This window comes from Phacochoerus africanus, chromosome 6, assembly GCF_016906955.1.
Source record: "Phacochoerus africanus isolate WHEZ1 chromosome 6, ROS_Pafr_v1, whole genome shotgun sequence".
NCBI lineage: Eukaryota > Metazoa > Chordata > Mammalia > Artiodactyla > Suidae > Phacochoerus > Phacochoerus africanus.
The window spans coordinates 50590161-50610994 of record NC_062549.1 but is presented as its reverse complement, the minus strand read 5'-3'; the positions used below and the strand labels follow the sequence as shown (position 1 = coordinate 50610994).

At 39.5% G+C, this 20834-nt stretch overlaps 1 protein-coding gene across 3 annotated transcripts in view; it reads left to right on the top strand.

Annotated features, from left to right (window-relative positions):
* Positions 1–13948, top strand: part of CPNE3 (copine 3) — a 54485-nt gene extending 40537 nt beyond the window's left edge. For all 3 annotated transcript variants that reach the window (XM_047783648.1, XM_047783649.1, XM_047783650.1), the window contains 5 exons: positions 3321–3375; positions 3457–3508; positions 7721–7854; positions 9361–9597; positions 12748–13948. In XM_047783648.1, coding sequence (XP_047639604.1) covers positions 3321–3375; positions 3457–3508; positions 7721–7854; positions 9361–9597; positions 12748–12858 — 589 coding nt within the window. In that variant the 3' untranslated portion in view covers positions 12859–13948. The remainder of the gene's footprint in view (positions 1–3320; positions 3376–3456; positions 3509–7720; positions 7855–9360; positions 9598–12747) is intronic.
* Positions 13949–20834: the final 6886 nt, after the last annotated feature.

Here is a 20834-nt window from a genome sequence, read left to right as displayed (position 1 = left end):
GAGACAGAGACTATAAGCGTAAGTTTTGGGGAAAAAAACTTTGCAAATTATATTTTAATGTTCTTTAAAACCTTATGCTATTAACACTGGAAAATCTAGATTAAAGGATGACTTTTTAGAAAGCTGTAAATTGCCAAGTTTTCTGAAGGAGGCAGAGAACTTGAATAGACCAGGAAGTTTCTAAGGAATGGAGTGGCTGGTCAAAGAGCCTCTTCTCACAAAGGCACCTGCCAAGACAATTTCATACACAAATTCTAGCAAACCTATCAGGAATAAATTCACACCTAAGAGAATCAAGTGAAAAATATTAGAAAGCAGTGAAAATTCAGAAGGATGGTCAGAAAAAATTTAAAAATTGGGAGTTCCCATTGTGGTTCAGCAGAAACAAATCTGACTAACATCCATGGGGATGCAGGTTCAATCACTAGCCTTGCTCAGTGAGTTAAGGATCTGGTGTTGCCATGAGCTATGGTGCTGGTTGAAGGTGTGGCTCAGATCTGGCGTTGCTGTGGCTGTGGTGTAGGCTAGTGACTACAGCTCCAATTCAACTCCTAGCCTGAGGACCTCTATCCTATAGGTGTGGCCCTAAAAAAAAGACGAAAAATACAAAAACTTTTAAAATATGTAAAAATAAATGAAAAATTGATAGTTTTTCACTGACTAGCAATAATCAATTGAAGAAATTATAGTGGATAAAAGATCACAATTCAAAATTGTGAAATAAAGATGAGAAATATAGTAAGAAGTCTAGGATCTTTAGTGAGGGAAAATTACAAAATTATACTGAGGGATAAAGAAGGAAACCTGTTTAAATGGAAAGATATGCCCCGATTCTAGATAAGCAGTATCAAAATGATGTAAAATATAACATTCCTCCCTATATTAGTCAATTTAATCAGAATTGCGGTGGAGCTCTGACAAAATCATTTTTAAAATTTTCTGGACGGTAAAATGAACCTGAACAGGCAAGAATATATATATATATATATATATAAATTATATTTAATTTTTATTGGTTTATAACATTATATAAGTTTTGTGTATGCAATATTATATATTAATTAAAAGTATGGGAATTCCTGTTGTGGCTCAGCAGGCTAAGAACCCAACATAGTGTCCGTGAGGATGTGGGTTCAATCCCTGGCGTCACTCAGTGGGTTAAGGATCTGGCATTGTCTAAGGCACAAGTATGGCTCGGATTCCATGTTTCTGTGGCTGTGGTGTAGGCTGGCAACTGCAGCTGCAATTCGACCTTTAGCCTAGGAACTTCCATATGCTGCAAGTGTGGCCCTAAAAAAGTAAAAAAAAAAGAAGAGTGTATGTGAATTTAGTATATGATAGAGATGGCATTTGAGGGAAAAGGGGTTGTAAAAGCTGTCAAACTAGACAGGACCTGAATTTGGATCTCTGGCCTCATACCTGTGTATGTTAGGATGCCACTCTGCATAGACTATAGACAAAATTGCTTAATTGGATACTCCAAAACAAAGTGGTTTAACAGAAGTTTCTGTCTCTTATGCTGTGTGTCTAGAGATAAGTAGTTCAGGACAGAGAGGGCAGTTCTGCCATTCTTTGCTACCACCTTGGGTCCCAGGCAGCCTCTGTGATTTTCATCCTCTCTAGCCAGTGGGAAGAGGATAGAGGCACTGAGAGTGGGTGTGTTTTCCTTTTTGGGGTGTGGTTAAGAAGTGGCTGACAAATGACTCTACTCACATCTCCAGTCAGAACTTTCCTGACCATTGCCAGCCCAGAGAAGCTAGAGTGGAGCTAGTGTGGTCCTTCATAGCCCAGCGCATCCATATGTAAAGAGGGAAAGAATGGATGCTGGTGAAGAGTAGCAGCTTCTGCTTCGAAGCCTACTCCAAGGAATTACAAGTTTAATATCAGAAACAAACTTTGAAAGTCCTAGGAGAAAATATATGTAAATCATTTAAAATATTGCAGTAAGGACAGTCTTTAAGAAAGACAGAGAAGGCAAAAATCATGAAAGAATGTTTGTGTGTCCACATTCATTAGCATTAATAACTCTAAAAGGGAAGCTATTGTAAACAAAGTTAAAGACAGACTATCAACTGGGAAAAATATTGTGATGTATATAATAAGTTCTAAATGCTAAAAGAACTGTTAAGAATTAATATAGAAAAGAATATCCCTAGTATAAAAATTAGTATATTCATTACAGTGTTTTACATAGCAGGACATTGGGTGTCTATCAGTTAGAGGAGAATATTTATACCGTGGAAAACTTAGCAGCCACTCACACGATATTATGTATTCTGATCCATGATTATCTCTAAACCGTTGGGGCCAAATATTCATACATTTTGTTGCAGAAATGTGAGAGTTTTATAAGTGTGAAATTTGTACCATGTTTCTGTGGCCAAATGTATGAATATTCACATTAAGTAGCATAAATAGAGGCTATAAATAATCTCTTGTCAGTTGAGGTCAAGTTTTACTGCCAAATGAGTATTTTTGTAAACGAATGAAAACCTTGTGCTTTTTAAAACTATGATTTTTTTCTTCTTTTTATGACTGCACTTGTAGCATGTGGAATCGGAGCTGCAGCTGCTAGCCTATGCTACAGCCATAGCAACACTGGATCTGAGCCGCATCTGCGATCTATAGCATGATCCTGGCAACACTAGGTCCTTAACCCATTGATTGAGGCCAGGGATCCAACCTGCATCTTCAGGGGTACTATGTCAGGTTCTTAACCCACTGAACCGTGATGGGAACTCCTTTATGGATGTATTTACACATTTATTTAACTGAAATGATATATAGCATGTAAGTGAAAAGAGCATGTTATAAAATATTAATGTAAAGTCCATTTTAATAAACATATATAGACACTTTTCTCCTTCAATGCATAGAAAAATATTTTGAATGAGAGTTGCCAAATGACTAAGTTCTCTCTGGTGGTTATTATGGCTAATCTTTGTTTTATTTTTATATTTTTCTAAGATTTAAACTTTTTAAAAAATAAGCTCATGGGAGTTGCTGTTGTGGCTCAGTGGGTTACAAACCCGACTAGTATCCATGAGGACATGGGTTCAATCACTGGCCTCACACAGTGGGTTAAGGATCTAGCATTGTGGGGAGCTGTGGTATTGGTCACAATTGCAGCTTGGATCCCCTGTTGCTGTGGCTGTGGTGTAGGCTAGCAGCTGCAGCTCCAATTTGACCCCTATCCTGGAAACTTCCATATGACATGGATGAAGCCCTAAAAAATAAAATAAGCTCACACTAGTTTTATTACAAGTAAAGATAAAACTTGAAAAAAGTGATCTTTTGCTTTTCTCATATTTTCTTTTCAGTGATAAGATGTTTCCAGCTTTTGGTTTTGGAGCTCAGATTCCTCCTCAGTGGCAGGTAAGAGGAATTATCATTGTGAAGCTTTGCCCCCAGCGAAGTCATTCAGACCTCATCAGCCTTTCTTTCATCTTTTGACAGGTTTCACATGAATTTCCAATCAACTTTAATCCATCCAATCCCTACTGTAATGGTAAGTTAAAAATAAACATGAAGATTTTAAATTGAAAGCCTCACTAGTCTTCATTCCTTTTTTTCTCTGTGATTTAAAGCTACTCAAATGCCTTCTCTTTGAGACATAGTGAATTTTCTGTTTTGTAAAGCAGAAGGATTTTATACCAAGTTAGTGGTTCTTGTAGTAGTGATAATAATGCAAATCACTATGATGGTGATGAAAATTGCAGGCTAAATTCTTCTATCTTAAGAGGTTTAATGGAACAAAAGAATTCTCAATCTTGAGGGTAGATCAATAAGAATAATCATATTTTCACATATAAGTTGATTTTAAAATAAACCTTCAATAAAATGAGTCATTCATTAGACAGATGCTTTTCTCAGATTAGCAGTTAACTTTCTACCAAGAAAATGTGTCCAGCATCAAATTACTTGTTACACAGGGATCTGTAAGGAGATGGAATGGGCTAAAGGAACAGAGAATTAAGCTCCAAGAGTAGCTTTCCTTTCTATGGAAAGCAGAGATAGACATTTCTTTCATTTCACTTTTCTGTTTATCCCTCAAATATCCCAGTGCCTTTTCTTTTTTACCACAGTGAACAGTCTACCTAAAATGCCAAATCTCTCACAAAATTGTATAAGGCTGAACAGTTTAGAGGAGGAAAAGAAGTAGGAGCAGGACATAAAATTGTAGACAATAAGCTAATTTTCTGCAAAGGATCCTTTTAAGAATTACAAAATAGATTTCTAACAGAAGAGGGTGTTCTTTTCTTCTCTTTCTAAACAATATTCATAAAGTAGAAGAGCACAAACATTTTGTTGGGAGCAATTTGTATTAGAATTTTCTCCCTTTTCCAGAAATCTTTCCTCTTACTAATTCAGTGTTCTTTTATCACTTTCAGTGGCCGATTGTGACCTTTTGTATCCCTAGCCATATTGAAACTGCAAATATTTTTCTTTTCAAGAAATCTGCTTCATGCTTGTGATGAAATTGGAACAATTTTTGGAATTTGTTGTTGTGAGGTTTTATTTATTTCAAGTAAATATGGATGACATATATCATAAGATCATCCATTTTATTTTATTTTGTTTTCTTTTCTTTCTTTCTTTTTTCTTTTTTGTCTTTTTAGGGCTGCACCCATGGCATATGGAAGTTCCCAGGCTAGAGGCTGAATTGGAGCTACAGCTGCCAGCCTACGCCACAGCGACAGCAATGCCGGATCCAAGCCACGTCTGTGACCTACACCACAGCTCATGGCAATGCCAGATCCTTAACTTACTGAGCAAGGCCAGGGATCAAACCCATGCCCTCATGGGTACTAGTCAGGTTTTTTAACCATTGAGCTACAATGAGAACTCCTGAGATCATTCATTTTAGAAGTTCATTTACCCTATGAGTAATATGAGCCTGTCTTTGTGCTGCCACCAAGCACAAGCTTTTCTGCTGTTGGTTTAGTCTGGAAAAACGAATCAATTTGATCTTAGACAAGGGATATGCTACACAGAAAAATACAGCCTTATTTTAAGACAAGGAAGGTTAAATCCCCTTTTCTTAATTAATCATTGAACTTTGTTGCCCAGAAAGGACATGTCTCACTTGTTCAAGGCAAAGGAAAGATTTTGCTATAATCCATTTTTAGTTGAGGAATTAAAGGCAATTGATATTTATGAAAAAATTTAACTAAGAATTTTGTATACCTTCAGATTGAAAAGCAAGCTAGATGATAGAAATGGAAGAAAATGTTACTATTGCTGTGGTTATGGTTCAGTTTTTCTACAGTATGTATCATTAGAAGATGACACATCTACTGGGCCCTGCCCAGTCTTCCATTATATAACACCCAACAGGCCTAAACTGTACCCCATAAATAAATGTTTTAATGTTTCTGCAGCAAAATGTGATAAATAACCTGGAAGTGAATATTTATAATTAGTACAGTCTACCATACCATGCTTAATCTGTGAGTTATTGAATAAACCCTTGACTAGAATTAACCCTTGACTAGAATTAATTAGTTTATAGCCATCTGGGGAGTTTCCATCATGGTTCAGTGGAAACAAATCTGACTAGGAACCATGAGGTTTCAGGTTTGATCCTTGGCCTCGCTCAGTAGGTTAATGATCTGGTGTTGCCGTGAGCTGTGATGTAGGTCACAGACATGGCTTGGATTTGGCGTTGCCGTGGCTGTGGCGTAGGCCGGCAGCTGTAGCCCCTATTCAACCCCTAGCCTGGGAACATCTTTATGCTGTGGGTGCAGCCCTAAAAAGAAAAAAAAAAAAAAGTTTATAGCCATCTAGTATTTTTGTAGAACCTCTGATCATATATACAAACACTTTTCCATTTGATCAGTTGCTTTCTACTTTATCAGTAAGATCCTGCTGCTGGCCAATGTTAATATTTTTGTTATTGCTGTACTGACTGCCCACTAGTTACAGCCTCACCTTATGTAAAATCACCTTTAAGTATGAATTAGTTACCTTCTCAAAGGTTGTCCGTAAGACCACTCATTCCTAATTTCAAAGTGCTTAAGAGTAGTTCTTTGGCACTCTTAAATTATTTTTTTTCTTTTTAAAATTTTTTTGGTCACTCCATGGCCTAAGGAGTTCCCAGGCCAGGGATCAGATCCAAACCTACCCAGTTGCAGCCTACCTTTCAGCTGCGGCAACACCAGATCCTTTAACCTTCTGTGCGTGGCTGGGGATCGAACCTGCGTGCTGGCACTGCAGAGACACTGCAGATTCCATTGCACCACAGCAGGAACTTCACTCTTAAATAATAAGTGAAGAGAGTTGACCTTGTAAAGCTTTTAAGCCAAGTATATGCTTCTCCTCTTTATTGATCTTTGTTCTCTTGGACATTTTTAAAGCAAGAGACCTGTTTTAGTCTTTTAAGACTTCCTTGATAATCTAAGCAAGAACTGTGAGGAATTTCTGTAGGATTCCTGGCATCTTACTTGCATCCCAGACCTTGTGTTGTATATTAGGGGCAGATTCATCAGCTGAGTTTTAATCAGGAATGCCATTTAACTTTTGATAGGTAATCAACAGTCTTTAAGTCTCAGTAACTTGTGACGACAATAATTTATTTCTAGCTCACTTTACAAATCACTTTGTGCTTGGCTAGATTGCTGCTCTTTTTTTTTTTTCTCATTCTGTATCTCAGGCACTCTGTGGTGTGCTGGTCCCATGGCAGACAGGAAGGGGCAAGGAGATGGCAAAAACAGGCAGTGGTTCTTTTTTTTGTCTTTTGTCTTTTGTTGTTGTTGTTGTTGCTATTTCTTGGGCCGCTCCCTCGGCATATGGAGGTTCCCAGGCTAGGGGTCAAATCGGAGCTGTAGCCACCAGCCTACGCCAGAGCCACAGCAACTCGGGATCCCAGCCGCGTCTGCAACCTACACCACAGCTCACGGCAACGCCGGATTGTTAACCCACTGAGCAAGGGCAGGGACCGAACCCGCAACCTCATGGTTCCTAGTCGGGTTCGTTAACCACTGCGCCACGACGGGAACTCCAGGCAGTGGTTCTTAAAACATCTGCTTGGACTTGGATGTCATGTACATTCATATGCACTGGACAGAGCTAGTCAGTGGCCCTGCTCAGTCTTCCATTATATAACACCCAACAGACCTAAACTGTACCCCATAAATAAATGCTTTAATGTTTTTGCAGCAAAATGTGATAAATAACCTGGAAGTGAATATTTATAATTATATTTATAATACCATACCATGCTTAGTCTGTAAATTATTGAGTAAACCCTTGACTAGAATTAACATTAAGTTTATAGCCATCTGGTATTTTTATAGACCCTCTGATTGTATATGCAAACACTTTTTCGTTTTATCAGTTACTTTTTCTTACCTCTTCTCATCAGTTGTATGCTGCAGCATCTTTTTCATGGTTCTTTTTCCATCAGAGTTTCATCCCCAAAATATATCAAAATCAAGCAATCCTAGTGTAGAGTAATATTAAATTTGGCTGAGTTGAGAACAAGTGCCATCTACTGGAAGACAGTAGAATTTATAGTTTTTTTGTGATGGAACATAGTTGTTGAGTTTTGTGACATATACCTTAGGGGAACTCCTGAAACTCCATAGCTTTTGGATATTTAAAGCACTGTATTTGGGTGTATAAATTAAATTAGCCAGTATGGTGAATAATAAATAATTAAATTGCACTTAAGAATTTTTAATCCTCCTTTTCTTCCTTTCTCTTTTTTGTTTTTGTCTAGGAATCCAAGGCATTATAGAGGCATATCGGGCCTGCCTTCCTCAGATAAAACTCTATGGACCAACTAATTTTTCTCCAATCATAAATCATGTGGCTAAGTTTGCTGCTGCAGCCACACAACAACATACGGCTTCTGTAAGTGCCTTATGAGAATGTGGATTGGTGGTTGCTCCCAGTGCCATTTTTTCTAATTATTTGGTCTTTTGAGATACAAAGATAGGACATGAAGCAATGACACAGTCATCCTTGATTTGGGAGTAACATCTGTTGTTGTTACATTAGTGATCATTAACAAGACAACACAATATCCTTTATACTCATGAGAAATTTTTCTGTCTTTTGAAATAATTTTCTTAGGTAGGTTCTCAAAAAACTCCACAAAACCTTATAGCCTATCTTTTTGAAATAAACGTTAGCAAATTAAGGCTTGAAAGACTTACCACTTCAGTGGCTGTTGCAAAACTACTAACTAAAGAGGTTTGAATCAGTCAGTCATTACCGTTGGACCGTGGATACCAAACCTTTTCAGTATCCTCAGAAATAAGGCAGGGATAACAACCTCATGCAATTATTGAAAGAATGAGAGGAGGAGTTCCTCTTGTGGCTCAGCAGGTTAAGAACCTGATTAGTATCCTTTAGGATGTGGGTTTGATCCCTGGCCTCACTCAGTGCGTTAAGGATCCAGCATTGCTGCAAGCTGCTGTATAGGTCACAGATGCTGTTCAAATCCTGCATTGCTCTGGCTGTGGTGTAAGCCAGCAGCTACATTTCTGACTTGAACCTTAGCCTGGGAACTTCCATATGCTGCAGGTGTGGCCCTAAAAAGAAAAAGAAAGAGTGAGAGGAGATAACTCTTCTTCTTCTTCTTCTTCTTTTTTTTTTTTTTTTTTTTAGCAGTGCCTGCAGCATGCAGAAGTTCCCAGGCCAAGGATCGAACCCATGCCACAGCAGTGACAATGCCAATCCTTAACAGATGAGCCACCAGGAAACTCCCAAGATGATTCATAGAAAGTGACAGTGCCTGAGTCAGAGTAAACACTTCAACGCATGTTAGCTCCCACTATAAATCTTATATCCATTCTAGATTTAAATGGTCCAAAAGATGGGGTTACAACTTTATATAATGTTTTACCACTCTTTAAAAAGGTTTATCAGAGATGATAGGATTGAGAGAAAGAGTCCCTCCATTGAACCATATCTGTTTTTTTAATAAGGTATTTTAGTTTGGTAAACAAATCTACTTCTTCTATATTTGATCTTTTAAGAATAGAGTTGCCACTTGCTCCCTTGATTAATACTTTGACGTATTTAATACTTCCATTAAATCAAAGTGTTTATTCCTATGCTAACTGAGGTTTAATCTTTGACATTTAGATGTCTTGTTTCTGTGTATTTATGCTAATCCTCTTCTGTGGTCTGTTGCAGTTTTAATGAACCTGCAGTTTTTGTATCAGTAAATTTCCTTGTTGTCAGAGAATATTAGAATATTTCATATAGATAATATCCTGGGTAGAGACTGGCAAGGGAAATGAGCAAGAAAGAGACTAAATGACTCATCAAGCTGGAAATGTCATTAACCATTGCTTTTGTTGTTGGGGAAGATGGAGCTGCTCATTGGACATAATTGTCTTTTTTTGGCAGCAATATTTTGTGCTCTTAATCATTACTGATGGCGTGATCACAGACCTTGATGAGACCAGACAAGCTATTGTTAATGCTGCCAAGCTGCCTATGTCCATCATCATTGTTGGGGTTGGAGGTGCTGACTTTAGTGCCATGGAATTTCTGGATGCCGATGGTGGAAGTCTCCGCTCCCCGTCAGGCGAGGTGGCCATCAGGGACATCGTCCAGTTTGTGCCTTTCAGACAGTTCCAGAACGTGAGTACTGCCCCTTCCTACTTGGGCACTCTAGGGTGCTGCCTTGCCAGTCCATAGCCAAGGTAGTTGAGTAGGTATCTGGGGTTAGAGAATGTGAGCTTTCCATTCCAAGAGCCTTGATTAGATTTGGCAGTTTTGTTTCAGGTTGTATACCTATGTCCCTCTTGTAATTTATATGATAATTTGTTAAAAATGATGTTATGAGTTTTTTTTTTTTTTTTGCTTTTTAGGGTCACATTGTGGCATATGAAAGTTCCCAGGCCTGTGCTACAGCCACAGCAATGCCAAATCAGAGCCACTTCTGCAGCTTAAACTACAGCTAATGGCAACACCGGATCCTTAACCCACTGAGCGAGGCCAGAGGTCATACCTGTGTCCTCATAGATACTAGTCAGGTTTGTTTACACTGTGCCACAATGGGAACTCCGTGAATGTTTTAAAATATGTTTTGTCTATTTAACAACAAGAAAACTCGGAGTTCCCGTCGTGGTGCAGTGGTTAACGAATCTGACTAGGAACCATGAGGTTGCAGGTTCGGTCCCTGCCCTTGCTCAGTGGGTTGACAATGCGGCGTTGCCGTGAGCTATGGTGTAGGTTGCAGACGCAGCTCGGATCCTGCGTTGCTGTGGCTCTGGTGTAGGCCGGTGGCTACGGCTCCAATTAGACCCCTAGCCTGGGAACCTCCATATGCCGAGGGAGCGGCCCAAGAAATAGCAAAAAGACAAAAAAAAAAAAACAGGAAAACTCTATGCAAGTATATGATGAATTTACCTAACTGAAAGTTGATTTGATGAAAATCTCTCAGGAGACTATTTTACCCAGTTTACTCCAATGGTAACATTTTGTAAAACTCTGGTACAGAATCATAGCTGGAATACCGATACTGATTCGATCCAGGTTCAGTATAGCAGGCATCCTCATGGACATTTTCAGTTGTTTCCAGTTTTCATCTATTACACGGAAAGCTGCTATAAACATTTATTTACAGGTTGTTGTGTGAACATAAAGTTTTATTTCTCTGGGATAAATACCCAGAAGTGTAGTTGCTGGGCTATATGGTTATTGTGGTTGGTTTGTTTGTTTATTTATTTATTTATTTTTGTCTTTTTGCCATTTCTTGGGCCGCTCTTGCGGCATATGGAGGTTCCCAGGCTAGGGGTCGAATCGGAGCCATATCCACCGGCCTGCACCAGAGCCACAGCAATGCGGGATCCGAGCCACGTCTGCAGCCTACACCACAGCTCACGGCAACGCTGGATTCTTAACCCACTGAGCAAGGCCAGCAATCAAACCTGCAACCTCATGGTTCCTAGTCGGATTTGCTAACCACTGAGCCACAATGGGAACTCACTTATTTATTTATTTATTTATTTATTTTATTTTAGGGTCGCACCCCCAGCAAATGGAAGTTCTCAGGCTAGGGTTTAAATTGGAGCTACAGCTGCCAACCTACACCACATTGACAGCAATGCCAGATCTGAGCTGTGTCTGTAGCCTACACCACAGCTCATGGCAACTCCAGATCCTTAACTCACTGAGCAAGGCCAGCAATCAAACCAGCATCTTCTTGGATACTAGTCGCTTTCGTTACTGCTGAGCCACAATGGGAACTCCTGGTTGTTGTGTTTTAATCATTAAAGAAACTGCTGAGGGAGTTCCTGTTGTGGTAGAGTGGCTAACGAATCTGACTAGGAATCATGAGGTTGCAGGTTCGATCCCTGGCCTTGCTCAGTGGGTTAAGTATCTGGCGTTGCCATGAGCTGTGGTGTAGGTCGAAGACTTGGCTGGGATCCCGCGTTGCTGTGGCTCTGGCATAGGCCCGCGGCTGCAGCTCTGATTTGACCCCTAGCCTGGGAACCCCCATATGCCGCGGGAGCAGTCATAGAAAAGGCAAAATGACAAAATAAAAAAAAAAGGAAACTGCTGAGCTTTTCCAGCACATTTGTCATTTTACATTCTCACCAGGAAATGTATGAGTCGGGCTGGGTTGAGAGGGAAGAGGTGGGTGTATATTAAAAAAAGCAGTAATGTTAGGGATCTTTGAAGTGATAAAACAATTCTTTATCTTGATTGTAATGGTAGTTACACAGATCTATCCAGATGACAAAATTACAAAGAACCATATATACGCACATACAAATGAGGGCACATAAAACCAGTGAACTCAGAATAAGTTCTGTGAAATGTACCAATGCTGGTTTCCTGGTTTTGCTCTTGTACTATATTTATATAAGATGTTACCTTTAGAGGAGACTAGGTGAAAAGTACATGAGACTTCCCTGTACTTTTTTTTGGTCCACACCTGTGGCATACAGATGTTCTCAGGCTAGGGGTCCAATTGGAGCTATAGCCACCGGCCTATACCACAGCCACAGCAATGCTGGATCCTAGCCGAATCTGCAACCTACACCACAGCTCACGGCAATCCCAGATCCTTAACTGAGTGAGGCCAGGGATCAAATCCGCATCCTAATTGATGCTCGTCGGGTTCGTTAACTGCTGAGCCATGACGGGAACTCTAAGACTTCCCTGTGCTATTTTTGCCACTTCCTGTTAAATCTGTAATTTATGTACAGAATTACAAATCTGTAATATCCAAATAAAAAGTTAAAAAAAATTAATACCGAGTGAATGAAGGACCCACATTTAAAAGGTAAAGAGCATCTGTGAGGACACAGGTTCCATCCCTGGCTTTTCTCAGTGGGTTAAGAATCTGACGTTGCCATGAGCTGTGGTGTAGGTTGCTGACGTGGCTCGGATCCTGTGCTGCTGTGGCTGTGATGCAGGCTGACAGCTACAGCTCCAATTCGACCCCTTGCCTGGGGAACCTCCATATGCCACAGGTGCAGCTCTAAAAAGATTAAATAAATAAATAAAATAAAAAAGAGCCAAGAAAAAAAATTAAATGCCAAAATGCCAGCACCAAAAAAAGGACTGTATAAATGGTAATAGGCACAATAAAGTGATCCTAAGTGACATTGGTTTCTTAATTTATTCTGTTTTCTGGACTGTTCCTAAGACAAGATACAAGCCTAGGAATTGGGAATTAACTGCTTTTTCCTGATGGATGAGGCATTCCTAGTGTTTTATCAAAATGCAACTAAACATTTTGTTGCTAATGAAATGGTTGTGAATTTTCTTTTCCACAAGGCTCCAAAAGAAGCGCTTGCTCAGTGTGTGTTGGCGGAGATCCCCCAGCAGGTGGTGGGCTACTTCAACGCATACAAACTCCTTCCTCCCAAGAATCCTGCTGCCAAATGAAAAGAGCCCTGGTTGCCTGAGCAGAATTCCTTTGTGTTGTGTGGAGCAACGGATTTCTCTCTGACCCCAGAAAATGAATCTATTGTTTTACACCCTTTTCATGAACCCCAGCAGTTATGATGCAAACCTAGTTCTCTATGGATTATGTCTGTTTAAAGCATTCTTTTCATGCTTTTTTTAGGAGGAAAGTGCTAAATTAATCTTTGCCCAATCAATTCCGTGATTGCTAGTGATTTACAGTAATTGCAGCAAGGCTGTTTGGATTAGAAACTGGTGTGAGAAAAGCGAATTTTGTAGTGGTGGTTGTTGGACGTTCATATGATAAAAACCAGTATTTTTATACTGGTTTTGAGTGTTTGTCAATAGATAGAATGGAAAATTGTTAGAGTGCTGTGATTTACAGGTTGCTGTACTTTGCTGTAGGCAATATATGTTTTATATAGGCCAGTGTCCATACTTGATGACAGAGCTTCTTAAATCAAGACGATATTGAATTTGTTCCTAGAACTATATTTAGTACTTTTCCATGGGATAAAACTTCACTTGCACCTGAATTTTGCTGCAGTTTAGGCATACACAATTCAAAACAGCATGCATTCTCATAGGACTTCATGAAAAGTACTGAATGAGAATGGAAGGCATAGATTTAATTCTTAAAACTGTACAATCGACAAGGAAAAGGAACCTCATGTAAGTAAGCCATTTTTATTTGCCTTCCTAGATCTTTATTTTCATTGTTGAACATTGTAAATGTGGTCAGGTTTTGACCTTTTCATTGACTGTATGTGACACTCAGGACTCTGTGTCAATGATAGGTTGTCCTAGATTCGACATTATTCATTTAGAGTTGTAATGGTTAGGACTGCTTTGTCCAGGAAAGCTACAAGGACCAAGCATATAAGGGGAAATTCAGAATTCCACTTCCTTTCTCTTAAAGAAATACCTTGTTAATTAAAAAAGATAATTTTTATACTTTCCTTGCTAAGGTCCCATATATTGATTTGTACATTGTATAGATTCATTTATTTTTTATTTTTTTATTTTTTGGTCTTTTTTTTTGTCTTTTTCAGGGCCACACCTGCAGTATATGGAGGTTTCCAGGTTAGGGGTCCAATCGGAGCTGTGGCTGCCAGCCTACACCACAGCCACAGCAACACAGGATCCGAGCCTGCAACCTACACCACAACGCCGGATCTTGACCCACTGAGCAAGGCCAGGGATCAAACCCGCAACCTCATGGATGCTAGTCAGGTTCTTTAACTGCCCAGCCACAACGGGAACTCCCTGTATAGATTCATTTGGATAGTCTCTCCTTTTTTTAGTAATATTTTTAGTTTGATTTTTTATACTCATGATCATGGTTATTAATCAAAATCACATTTTACATTTTAGTAATGATTATTTCCTAAGCCAAGAATATATTATATTGAGCATAAAACCCATTATACCTTAAAAAAAAAAAATCCAACTGCTGAATAGGATAGAGTGGACTTTACATGCTTTTTTTTCCGAGCAGAATTTTTTTTTCCTGATTTTTTACCCTTTAGAACATAATACTTAGCAAACATTACCTTTTCAGAATAGATTCAGTAACACTTTATTGAGGACCTGTGTGCCAAGTATATGCATATCTGTATATTGGCCAATCATCTTGAACAATTTAACATTGAGAATTACATGTTTGTCCCATATCCCTAAGTGAATGCACCTTGTACCAGGCTGACGAGCCATTCAGTCTTACTGAAAGCTTGCACCACAGCTGGTGTCTCTCATTCCCTGAAAGGTCAGCCATGAACAGCGTTTGGCTTCCCAGAAATAGCTGGTGGAGTTCCCGTCATGGCTCGGTGTTTAACGAATCCAACTAGGAACCATGAGGTTGTGGATTTGATCCCTGGCCACACTCAGTGGGTTAAGGATCCCGAGTTGCCTTGAGCTGTGGTGTAGGTCACAGACGCGGCTGGGATCCTGCATTGCTGTAACTCTGGTGTAGGCTGGTGGCTACAGCTGCAATGAGACCCCTAGCCTGGGAAACTCCATGTACCACAGGTGCGGCCCTAGAAAAGACAAAAAAACAAAAAAACAAAAAAAAAAAGAAGGAAAGAAAGAAATAGCTTGTTACGAAGGGCAGGATCAGAGGGTATCTGCTTGCCATTGTGGCTGCCTAGCCTGGTGAGCAGTTACCATTTTCTCACTTAGCTTTCTGGCCTCTGGATATGTATGGTTAACCTGCAGGTACTTAGCTAGTAGTCTGTTATGCTTTATATGGTGTATCTGTCTAATTAGCTGACAAGTCATTTGACATCAGTTAGGGAAGGAAAAAGCTGATGATTCTTCCAATAGTTGGGAGACTTTGTTGTCTAAGATGTCCTAATTTCAATTCTCTTTGTGTGCTTGGAAACAGGTATATATGCTGCTCTGGTTTTCAGAATTTTCTTTTATAAACATAAGAAGCCTTTAAAGAAGTGATTTACATATATTCTCAGTGTATGGTAAAACAGTAGTAGAGGTTTTTTTGTTTGAAGCTGGGACACTTACCAGAGCCCTACCCACTGGGCCTCCTCCCTCTCCTTACCCAGATCCTGGCAGCACCTGAGTCACCTGCGCAGCACACCTGGGAACCACTGGACTTGAGCATTCATTGTTTTCATTGGCCAAATAACAGTACTTACTTATGTCACCACTGTCAAATTGATTTGGTCTTCATAATTTTTTATTCTGATTTTAACCAGAATTATTCGTTTTTGAAAATTAATTTTGTATTATGCATTCTTGATCTGGTTCATCAGTAGATGCTGTTATTCATAAGAACTGTGATTCCAGCAAATTAGGATAATTGATACCTTTTTGCAGTTTTGAAGAAAAGCATTTATAATTTCAAAATTATCATTTTATAAAATTCTTACAATTTCAACATTTCACCTCATCACATGCTGATTTAATATTATTTTATATTAATATAGTTATTTTCCTATTGTACCACCATTCATTCAAGTGCCATTCATTCTTAAAATGCATTTAAAGAAAAAAAATAAACCAAGTTGACTTTCACACTTCATATGAACAGGTATATTACAAATATATATTGGGGTGACAGTACCCTGGATAGATGTAATCTTTCTCACATCTCCATATACTGAGAAAACAGTTTACCAATTAGCATGGCCATGTCATCTTGTGCTTAGAATTAAAAGTTTTAAGATCATAAAAATTTAAAGTCAGATCAGGGATTTACAACTGTCTATGTTGGTAGTGCCTTAGGCAGCCTTTCCAGAGTAAGTTCAGGGTCCCATTCCTGTTTCTGCTTAATTTGACATACTTTGCCTTTTTCATTTTGTAAATTTTCTGGAAAGCCATCTGCAATAAACATCTCCTACTCTCTTCATGTGTGTGGTTGATAGTCAATGAAGTAGTACATATGGTAAACCAACATTTTTGTTGAGATCGAGAGAGTTGCTTTTGTGCTTTTGTGGATGTCATACTTGATAATAAGTTACTAGTATTTGAGTTAATGTTAAATGTATCTTCCATTTGAATTCCCTTTGCATAAAGTTATTACTTGATGTGATGTAATAGTGCCTTGTTTTCATTTTTATTCTTTCTCTAAATGTTAGCAGTTGAAAAGTTAGAAATAAAGTATAGTATTTTAAGCAGACTGTATTCCATATTTACTGAATTAAACACTTTAGGGGGATTTTATTATTTTGCAGGATTATTCATTTAAAAGACATTAAATTCTGGAGTTCCCGTTGTGGCAGAACCCAGCCAGTATCCATGAGGATGTGGATTTGATTCCTGGCCTCGCTCAGTGGGTTGAAGATGCAGTGTTGCCATGAGCTGTGGGGTAGGTCACAGACGCAGCTCAGATCCCATGTTGCTCTGACAGTGGCATAGGCTGACAGCTGTAGCTTTGATTCACCCCCTAGCCTGGGAACCTCCATATGCCACAGGTGTGGCCCTAAAAAGCAAATAAATAAATAAGTAAATAAATAAATAAATAAAAGACATGGAATGCCTTCAAAATTCTTTTGAGGGTACAGTAGGGGAAATGTTCGAAGCTTAGCTAGAATGGCCTGAGAATTATGATGCTTACATTTTAACAGTTGTATTAACCAGGAGAGTATATTCGCCTCACTTTAAAAAAATTCACTTCTTTATGTTGCAGTCAATTGGCAAGTTTTTTTGGTGATCTAGGCAGCCACAGTTGCTGCCTTCATAGAAATAATATACTGAGGGAGAGAGAAAACATTAAGTGGATTCTTGTAGAGACATGAGATCAGTGTGTGATGTAACATATTGGAAGGGGAGACCTGACCATCTGGCTGTCAAGAAGCGCTTTCTCAATAGGATGCGCCATTTAAGCTAAGACCTGAAAGTTCACTGGATGAAGAAAATTTAAAGCATTTACGAGAGTGTCACATCAACAGCAGGTATGGAGTTGAATGTTTTAGCAATGGAAAGAAGTTAAGTTTGCTGGAATACAAAGTGTGAGAGGGCAAGTGGTAAGAGAAGAATGGAGAAATGAGGTGGAGTGGTTGCTGGGTTTTACATTCTGTGAGGGCCTTTAGGGCATGCAAGGAAACTCACTCTTAGGCTCAAAGGTAATGAGGTGCTACTGAATGAGACTTAATCAGAGGAATCTTTTTTTTTTTTTTTTTTTTTTTAGTAAATATACTTTTCTTTCTGGCCATGCTGGTGGCATGCAGAAGTTCCCAGGCCAGAGATCGAACCCCTGCCACAGCAGTCACCAAGCTGGATCTTTAACCCACTGAGCTACATGAGGTGTGTTTTTCAAAAACTGGAGGGCCTAATATTTTGGAATTTGTAGGTGGGACCCTGTTCCCAAAATTGGTGTGGCTACTATGGCTTTGTTTTGGTGAGGCCCAGATGAGGAGTCAGTGATGGTCACCTTATGCCAACGATTCAACTGTCTGGTTACATACTTGCTAAGGCTGATTCTAGGTCACCTTGTGAATTCTGGGCTTTTCCTGGCACAACCTCGCCTCCACATCAGATCATCTGTTAGCCACATATTATCAATTCCTTAATGGTTCCAAGACTGAGTCACACCTGATGATGATATGGATCCCCAGGATTGCCAAAACTTTGCTTATAGCAAGACCATCACCCTTGTTATTTGATCCCGGTCATGGCTATGTCTGGAGAAATTGTCAAGAAAACTTGGAGCGGATTTCAGTGTCCTTAGAGAATTGTACTTTGTCTTGGTTATTGATTCTCTCTTCTGTAAAAGGAAATGATCAGTGAGGCAAATATTATAAACACAGACATGACTTCTTACAATAGGGAAGGAGAGCCATAAAACTGCACTTTTCACAAGCAGACTTATTACATACCAGGTTTTGTGATAGCACTTGGTTTTCTAAGACTGGACTCAAGAATGTCAGGGGTTGGGGAGCTCTTGAGGGTTCTCAGAGGGAAGACTGAGTGCAAAATCATCTATCTTTTTTCAACCACTCCTTCCATCCAGTAAAAACTATGTATTTGTTTTTGAACAAATATTTATTGACAAATTTAGTACTGGCCATCAACATGTGTGGTCAAAATGAGGAAAATTTCTTACTAACCTCAAAGAGCTTATGATCTAGTAGGAAAAATGAGACAGTATATGCTGCTGAAACAAAGAGAGAATGAGTAAGTGAGGCAGTCCTTTGTGCTTGGAGTGAGACTGCCCCTTCTCATGCTTTCAGTTATCTGTGGTTGTGGATACAGAGGGGACCCTGAACACTGCTTCTGGCAAAATGTTCCTCCCTCCCGCTTTCCAGCATCCATTGCTTCCCACTGCAGACTTATAACCACCAGGACTGACCTGCCAGTCCTCACAAGAAGATCAGTTATGAACTTTCTCACTCTAATCTCCAAATGGATCCTCTGTATAACCTGTATTCTGACCGCAACCCACACTCCTCTCCAATTCCCCAAGCTCTTTCACTCTGTCCTTGGGAACCGAGTCATGCATTAGCAAAATTCTTATATCAGTGTACTTTCTGACCAATCTCTTCATGTTTTTATTCTAATTAAAATCTGGCTCTCTTGGTGGTTCAGTGGGCTAAGGAACCGACATTGTCTCTGTGAGGATAAAGGTTCGATCCCTGGCCTTGCTCAGTGGGTTAAGGATCCAATTTTGCCACAAGCTGTGGCTTAGGTCACAGATAAGTTTGGATCTGCGTTGCTGTGGCTGTGGCATAGGCCCCAGCTGTGGCACTGAATTTGACTCCTGGACCAGGAACTTCCATATTCCTCAGGTGCAACCATAAAAAGAAAAACAAACAAACAACCCCCCACTCCCCTGCTGGCTTTCTTGTAACTTGCTTCCTCGAGAGCCCTCTCAAGTGGTTATTTTCTCTTCCTCATCTACCACTGGGCTTGGAGGTAGGTTAAGTGTTCCCCTATATTCTCCCTTCTGCCTTCAGATAACTTATCCCTCTTCTTTAAAACAATCAGTTCTGAATATCATATCATGAGACTAGACTACACTTTATCCCTTGTTCTAATAATCTTATTCTCTCCCTTTCCTCAGCCCTCACTCTGAAGGTGATACTCTAGACCTTTTCATTATCAAAACTTATCCTTACAAATAACCTCCCTAATCTCAATTTCAAGTGTCCCATCTTCTAAAAATGACCCACTTTCCAACTCACTCCCTCTAGTTCTACAACTCTAACAAGTAATTCTCCATTGGTACCGTCAATCCACTATACTTCCCAAGTGATCAATGGCTTTCACGGTGTAGCCCCTCTTGCTCCTTTTCTAGACTTCTTTCCTATTGATCTTTGCCTTGGCCACTCTGTTTCAACTACATGGGCTTTCTTGCTCTTATTCCAGGGTGCCTGGTGTCCTCCTGGCTCAGGGCTCTTGCGCTTGCTCTTCCCCTTCCTGAAGAATCTTTCCTGGTCGCTTGTGAGCCTTGCTCCCTCACCTCCAAGTCCTCTGTCCAGTATCAGCCAGTGAGGCCTTCGCTGATCACCCTATTTACAATTGTACATCTTTCCCCAGGGCTTTCTATCACTCTTCCCCGTTTAGGTTTTTAAAAAAATTTGTTCCATGTCCTCTTCACCCACTGGCATGTAAGTTTCAAGAAATCAGGGATTTTCGTTTATTTTGTTCACTACTGTATCTGCAGAACCTGGAAGAGAACTTGGTATTAAGTAGGCTCTCCCTAATGGACATCGAAAGAATGAATGAATGAGCTATGCATTAGAGCAATGTAAGGACAGAAGTTAATTTATATGAGAAAATGCTGAAATGTAGAGTCGGAAGATTTTCTTTTAAATGTGGGGTGCAGTTGAAACAATGGGGAGATCTAGGAGACTTTTGTGGGAGGTTTGGCATTTCATCTAGGATTTGAGGGTTACAGGGCTTTATAATGTAAAGAAGAGGCTCCAGACAAAGAAACTGATGTTGTCCATGGCTTGAAGTCAGAAAGTAGGGTGAACTGGGAACATTATGGTACAGGGAAATGAATATGTATTTACAATAACTCTGTTTCATAACTGGATCTCTTTACTCACTTTTACAAATGAGATATCAAAATTCCAACTATATTAATCTTTCACATTCCTATTTTAGTGCAATCTCTGGTTAGTCCCTTTCTGAAGGACAAGCTATATCTGGAAGTTTCCTGTAAAATTTGGAATGTAAATATGGTCCTAACATGGCAGACTTGACCATCATTTTGCTCCATGAAATCTTTGGAAATGCACTTGTTTATTTGAAAAAGTTCTTCTTCAGTGGATGTTCCTTATTTATTTATTTATTTATTTTTTTGCCATACTTTTGGCATGCCAAAATTTCTGGGCCAGGGTTTGAACCTATACCACAGAGCAGTGACCCAGGCCACAACAGTGACAATGCCAGATCCTTAACCACTAAGCCACCAAGGAACTCCAACTAAGTGGATGCTACTTTTTATCAGGTTTGTCCATTATCTTCATGTTTGAAATACAATGCAGAAATCTTTG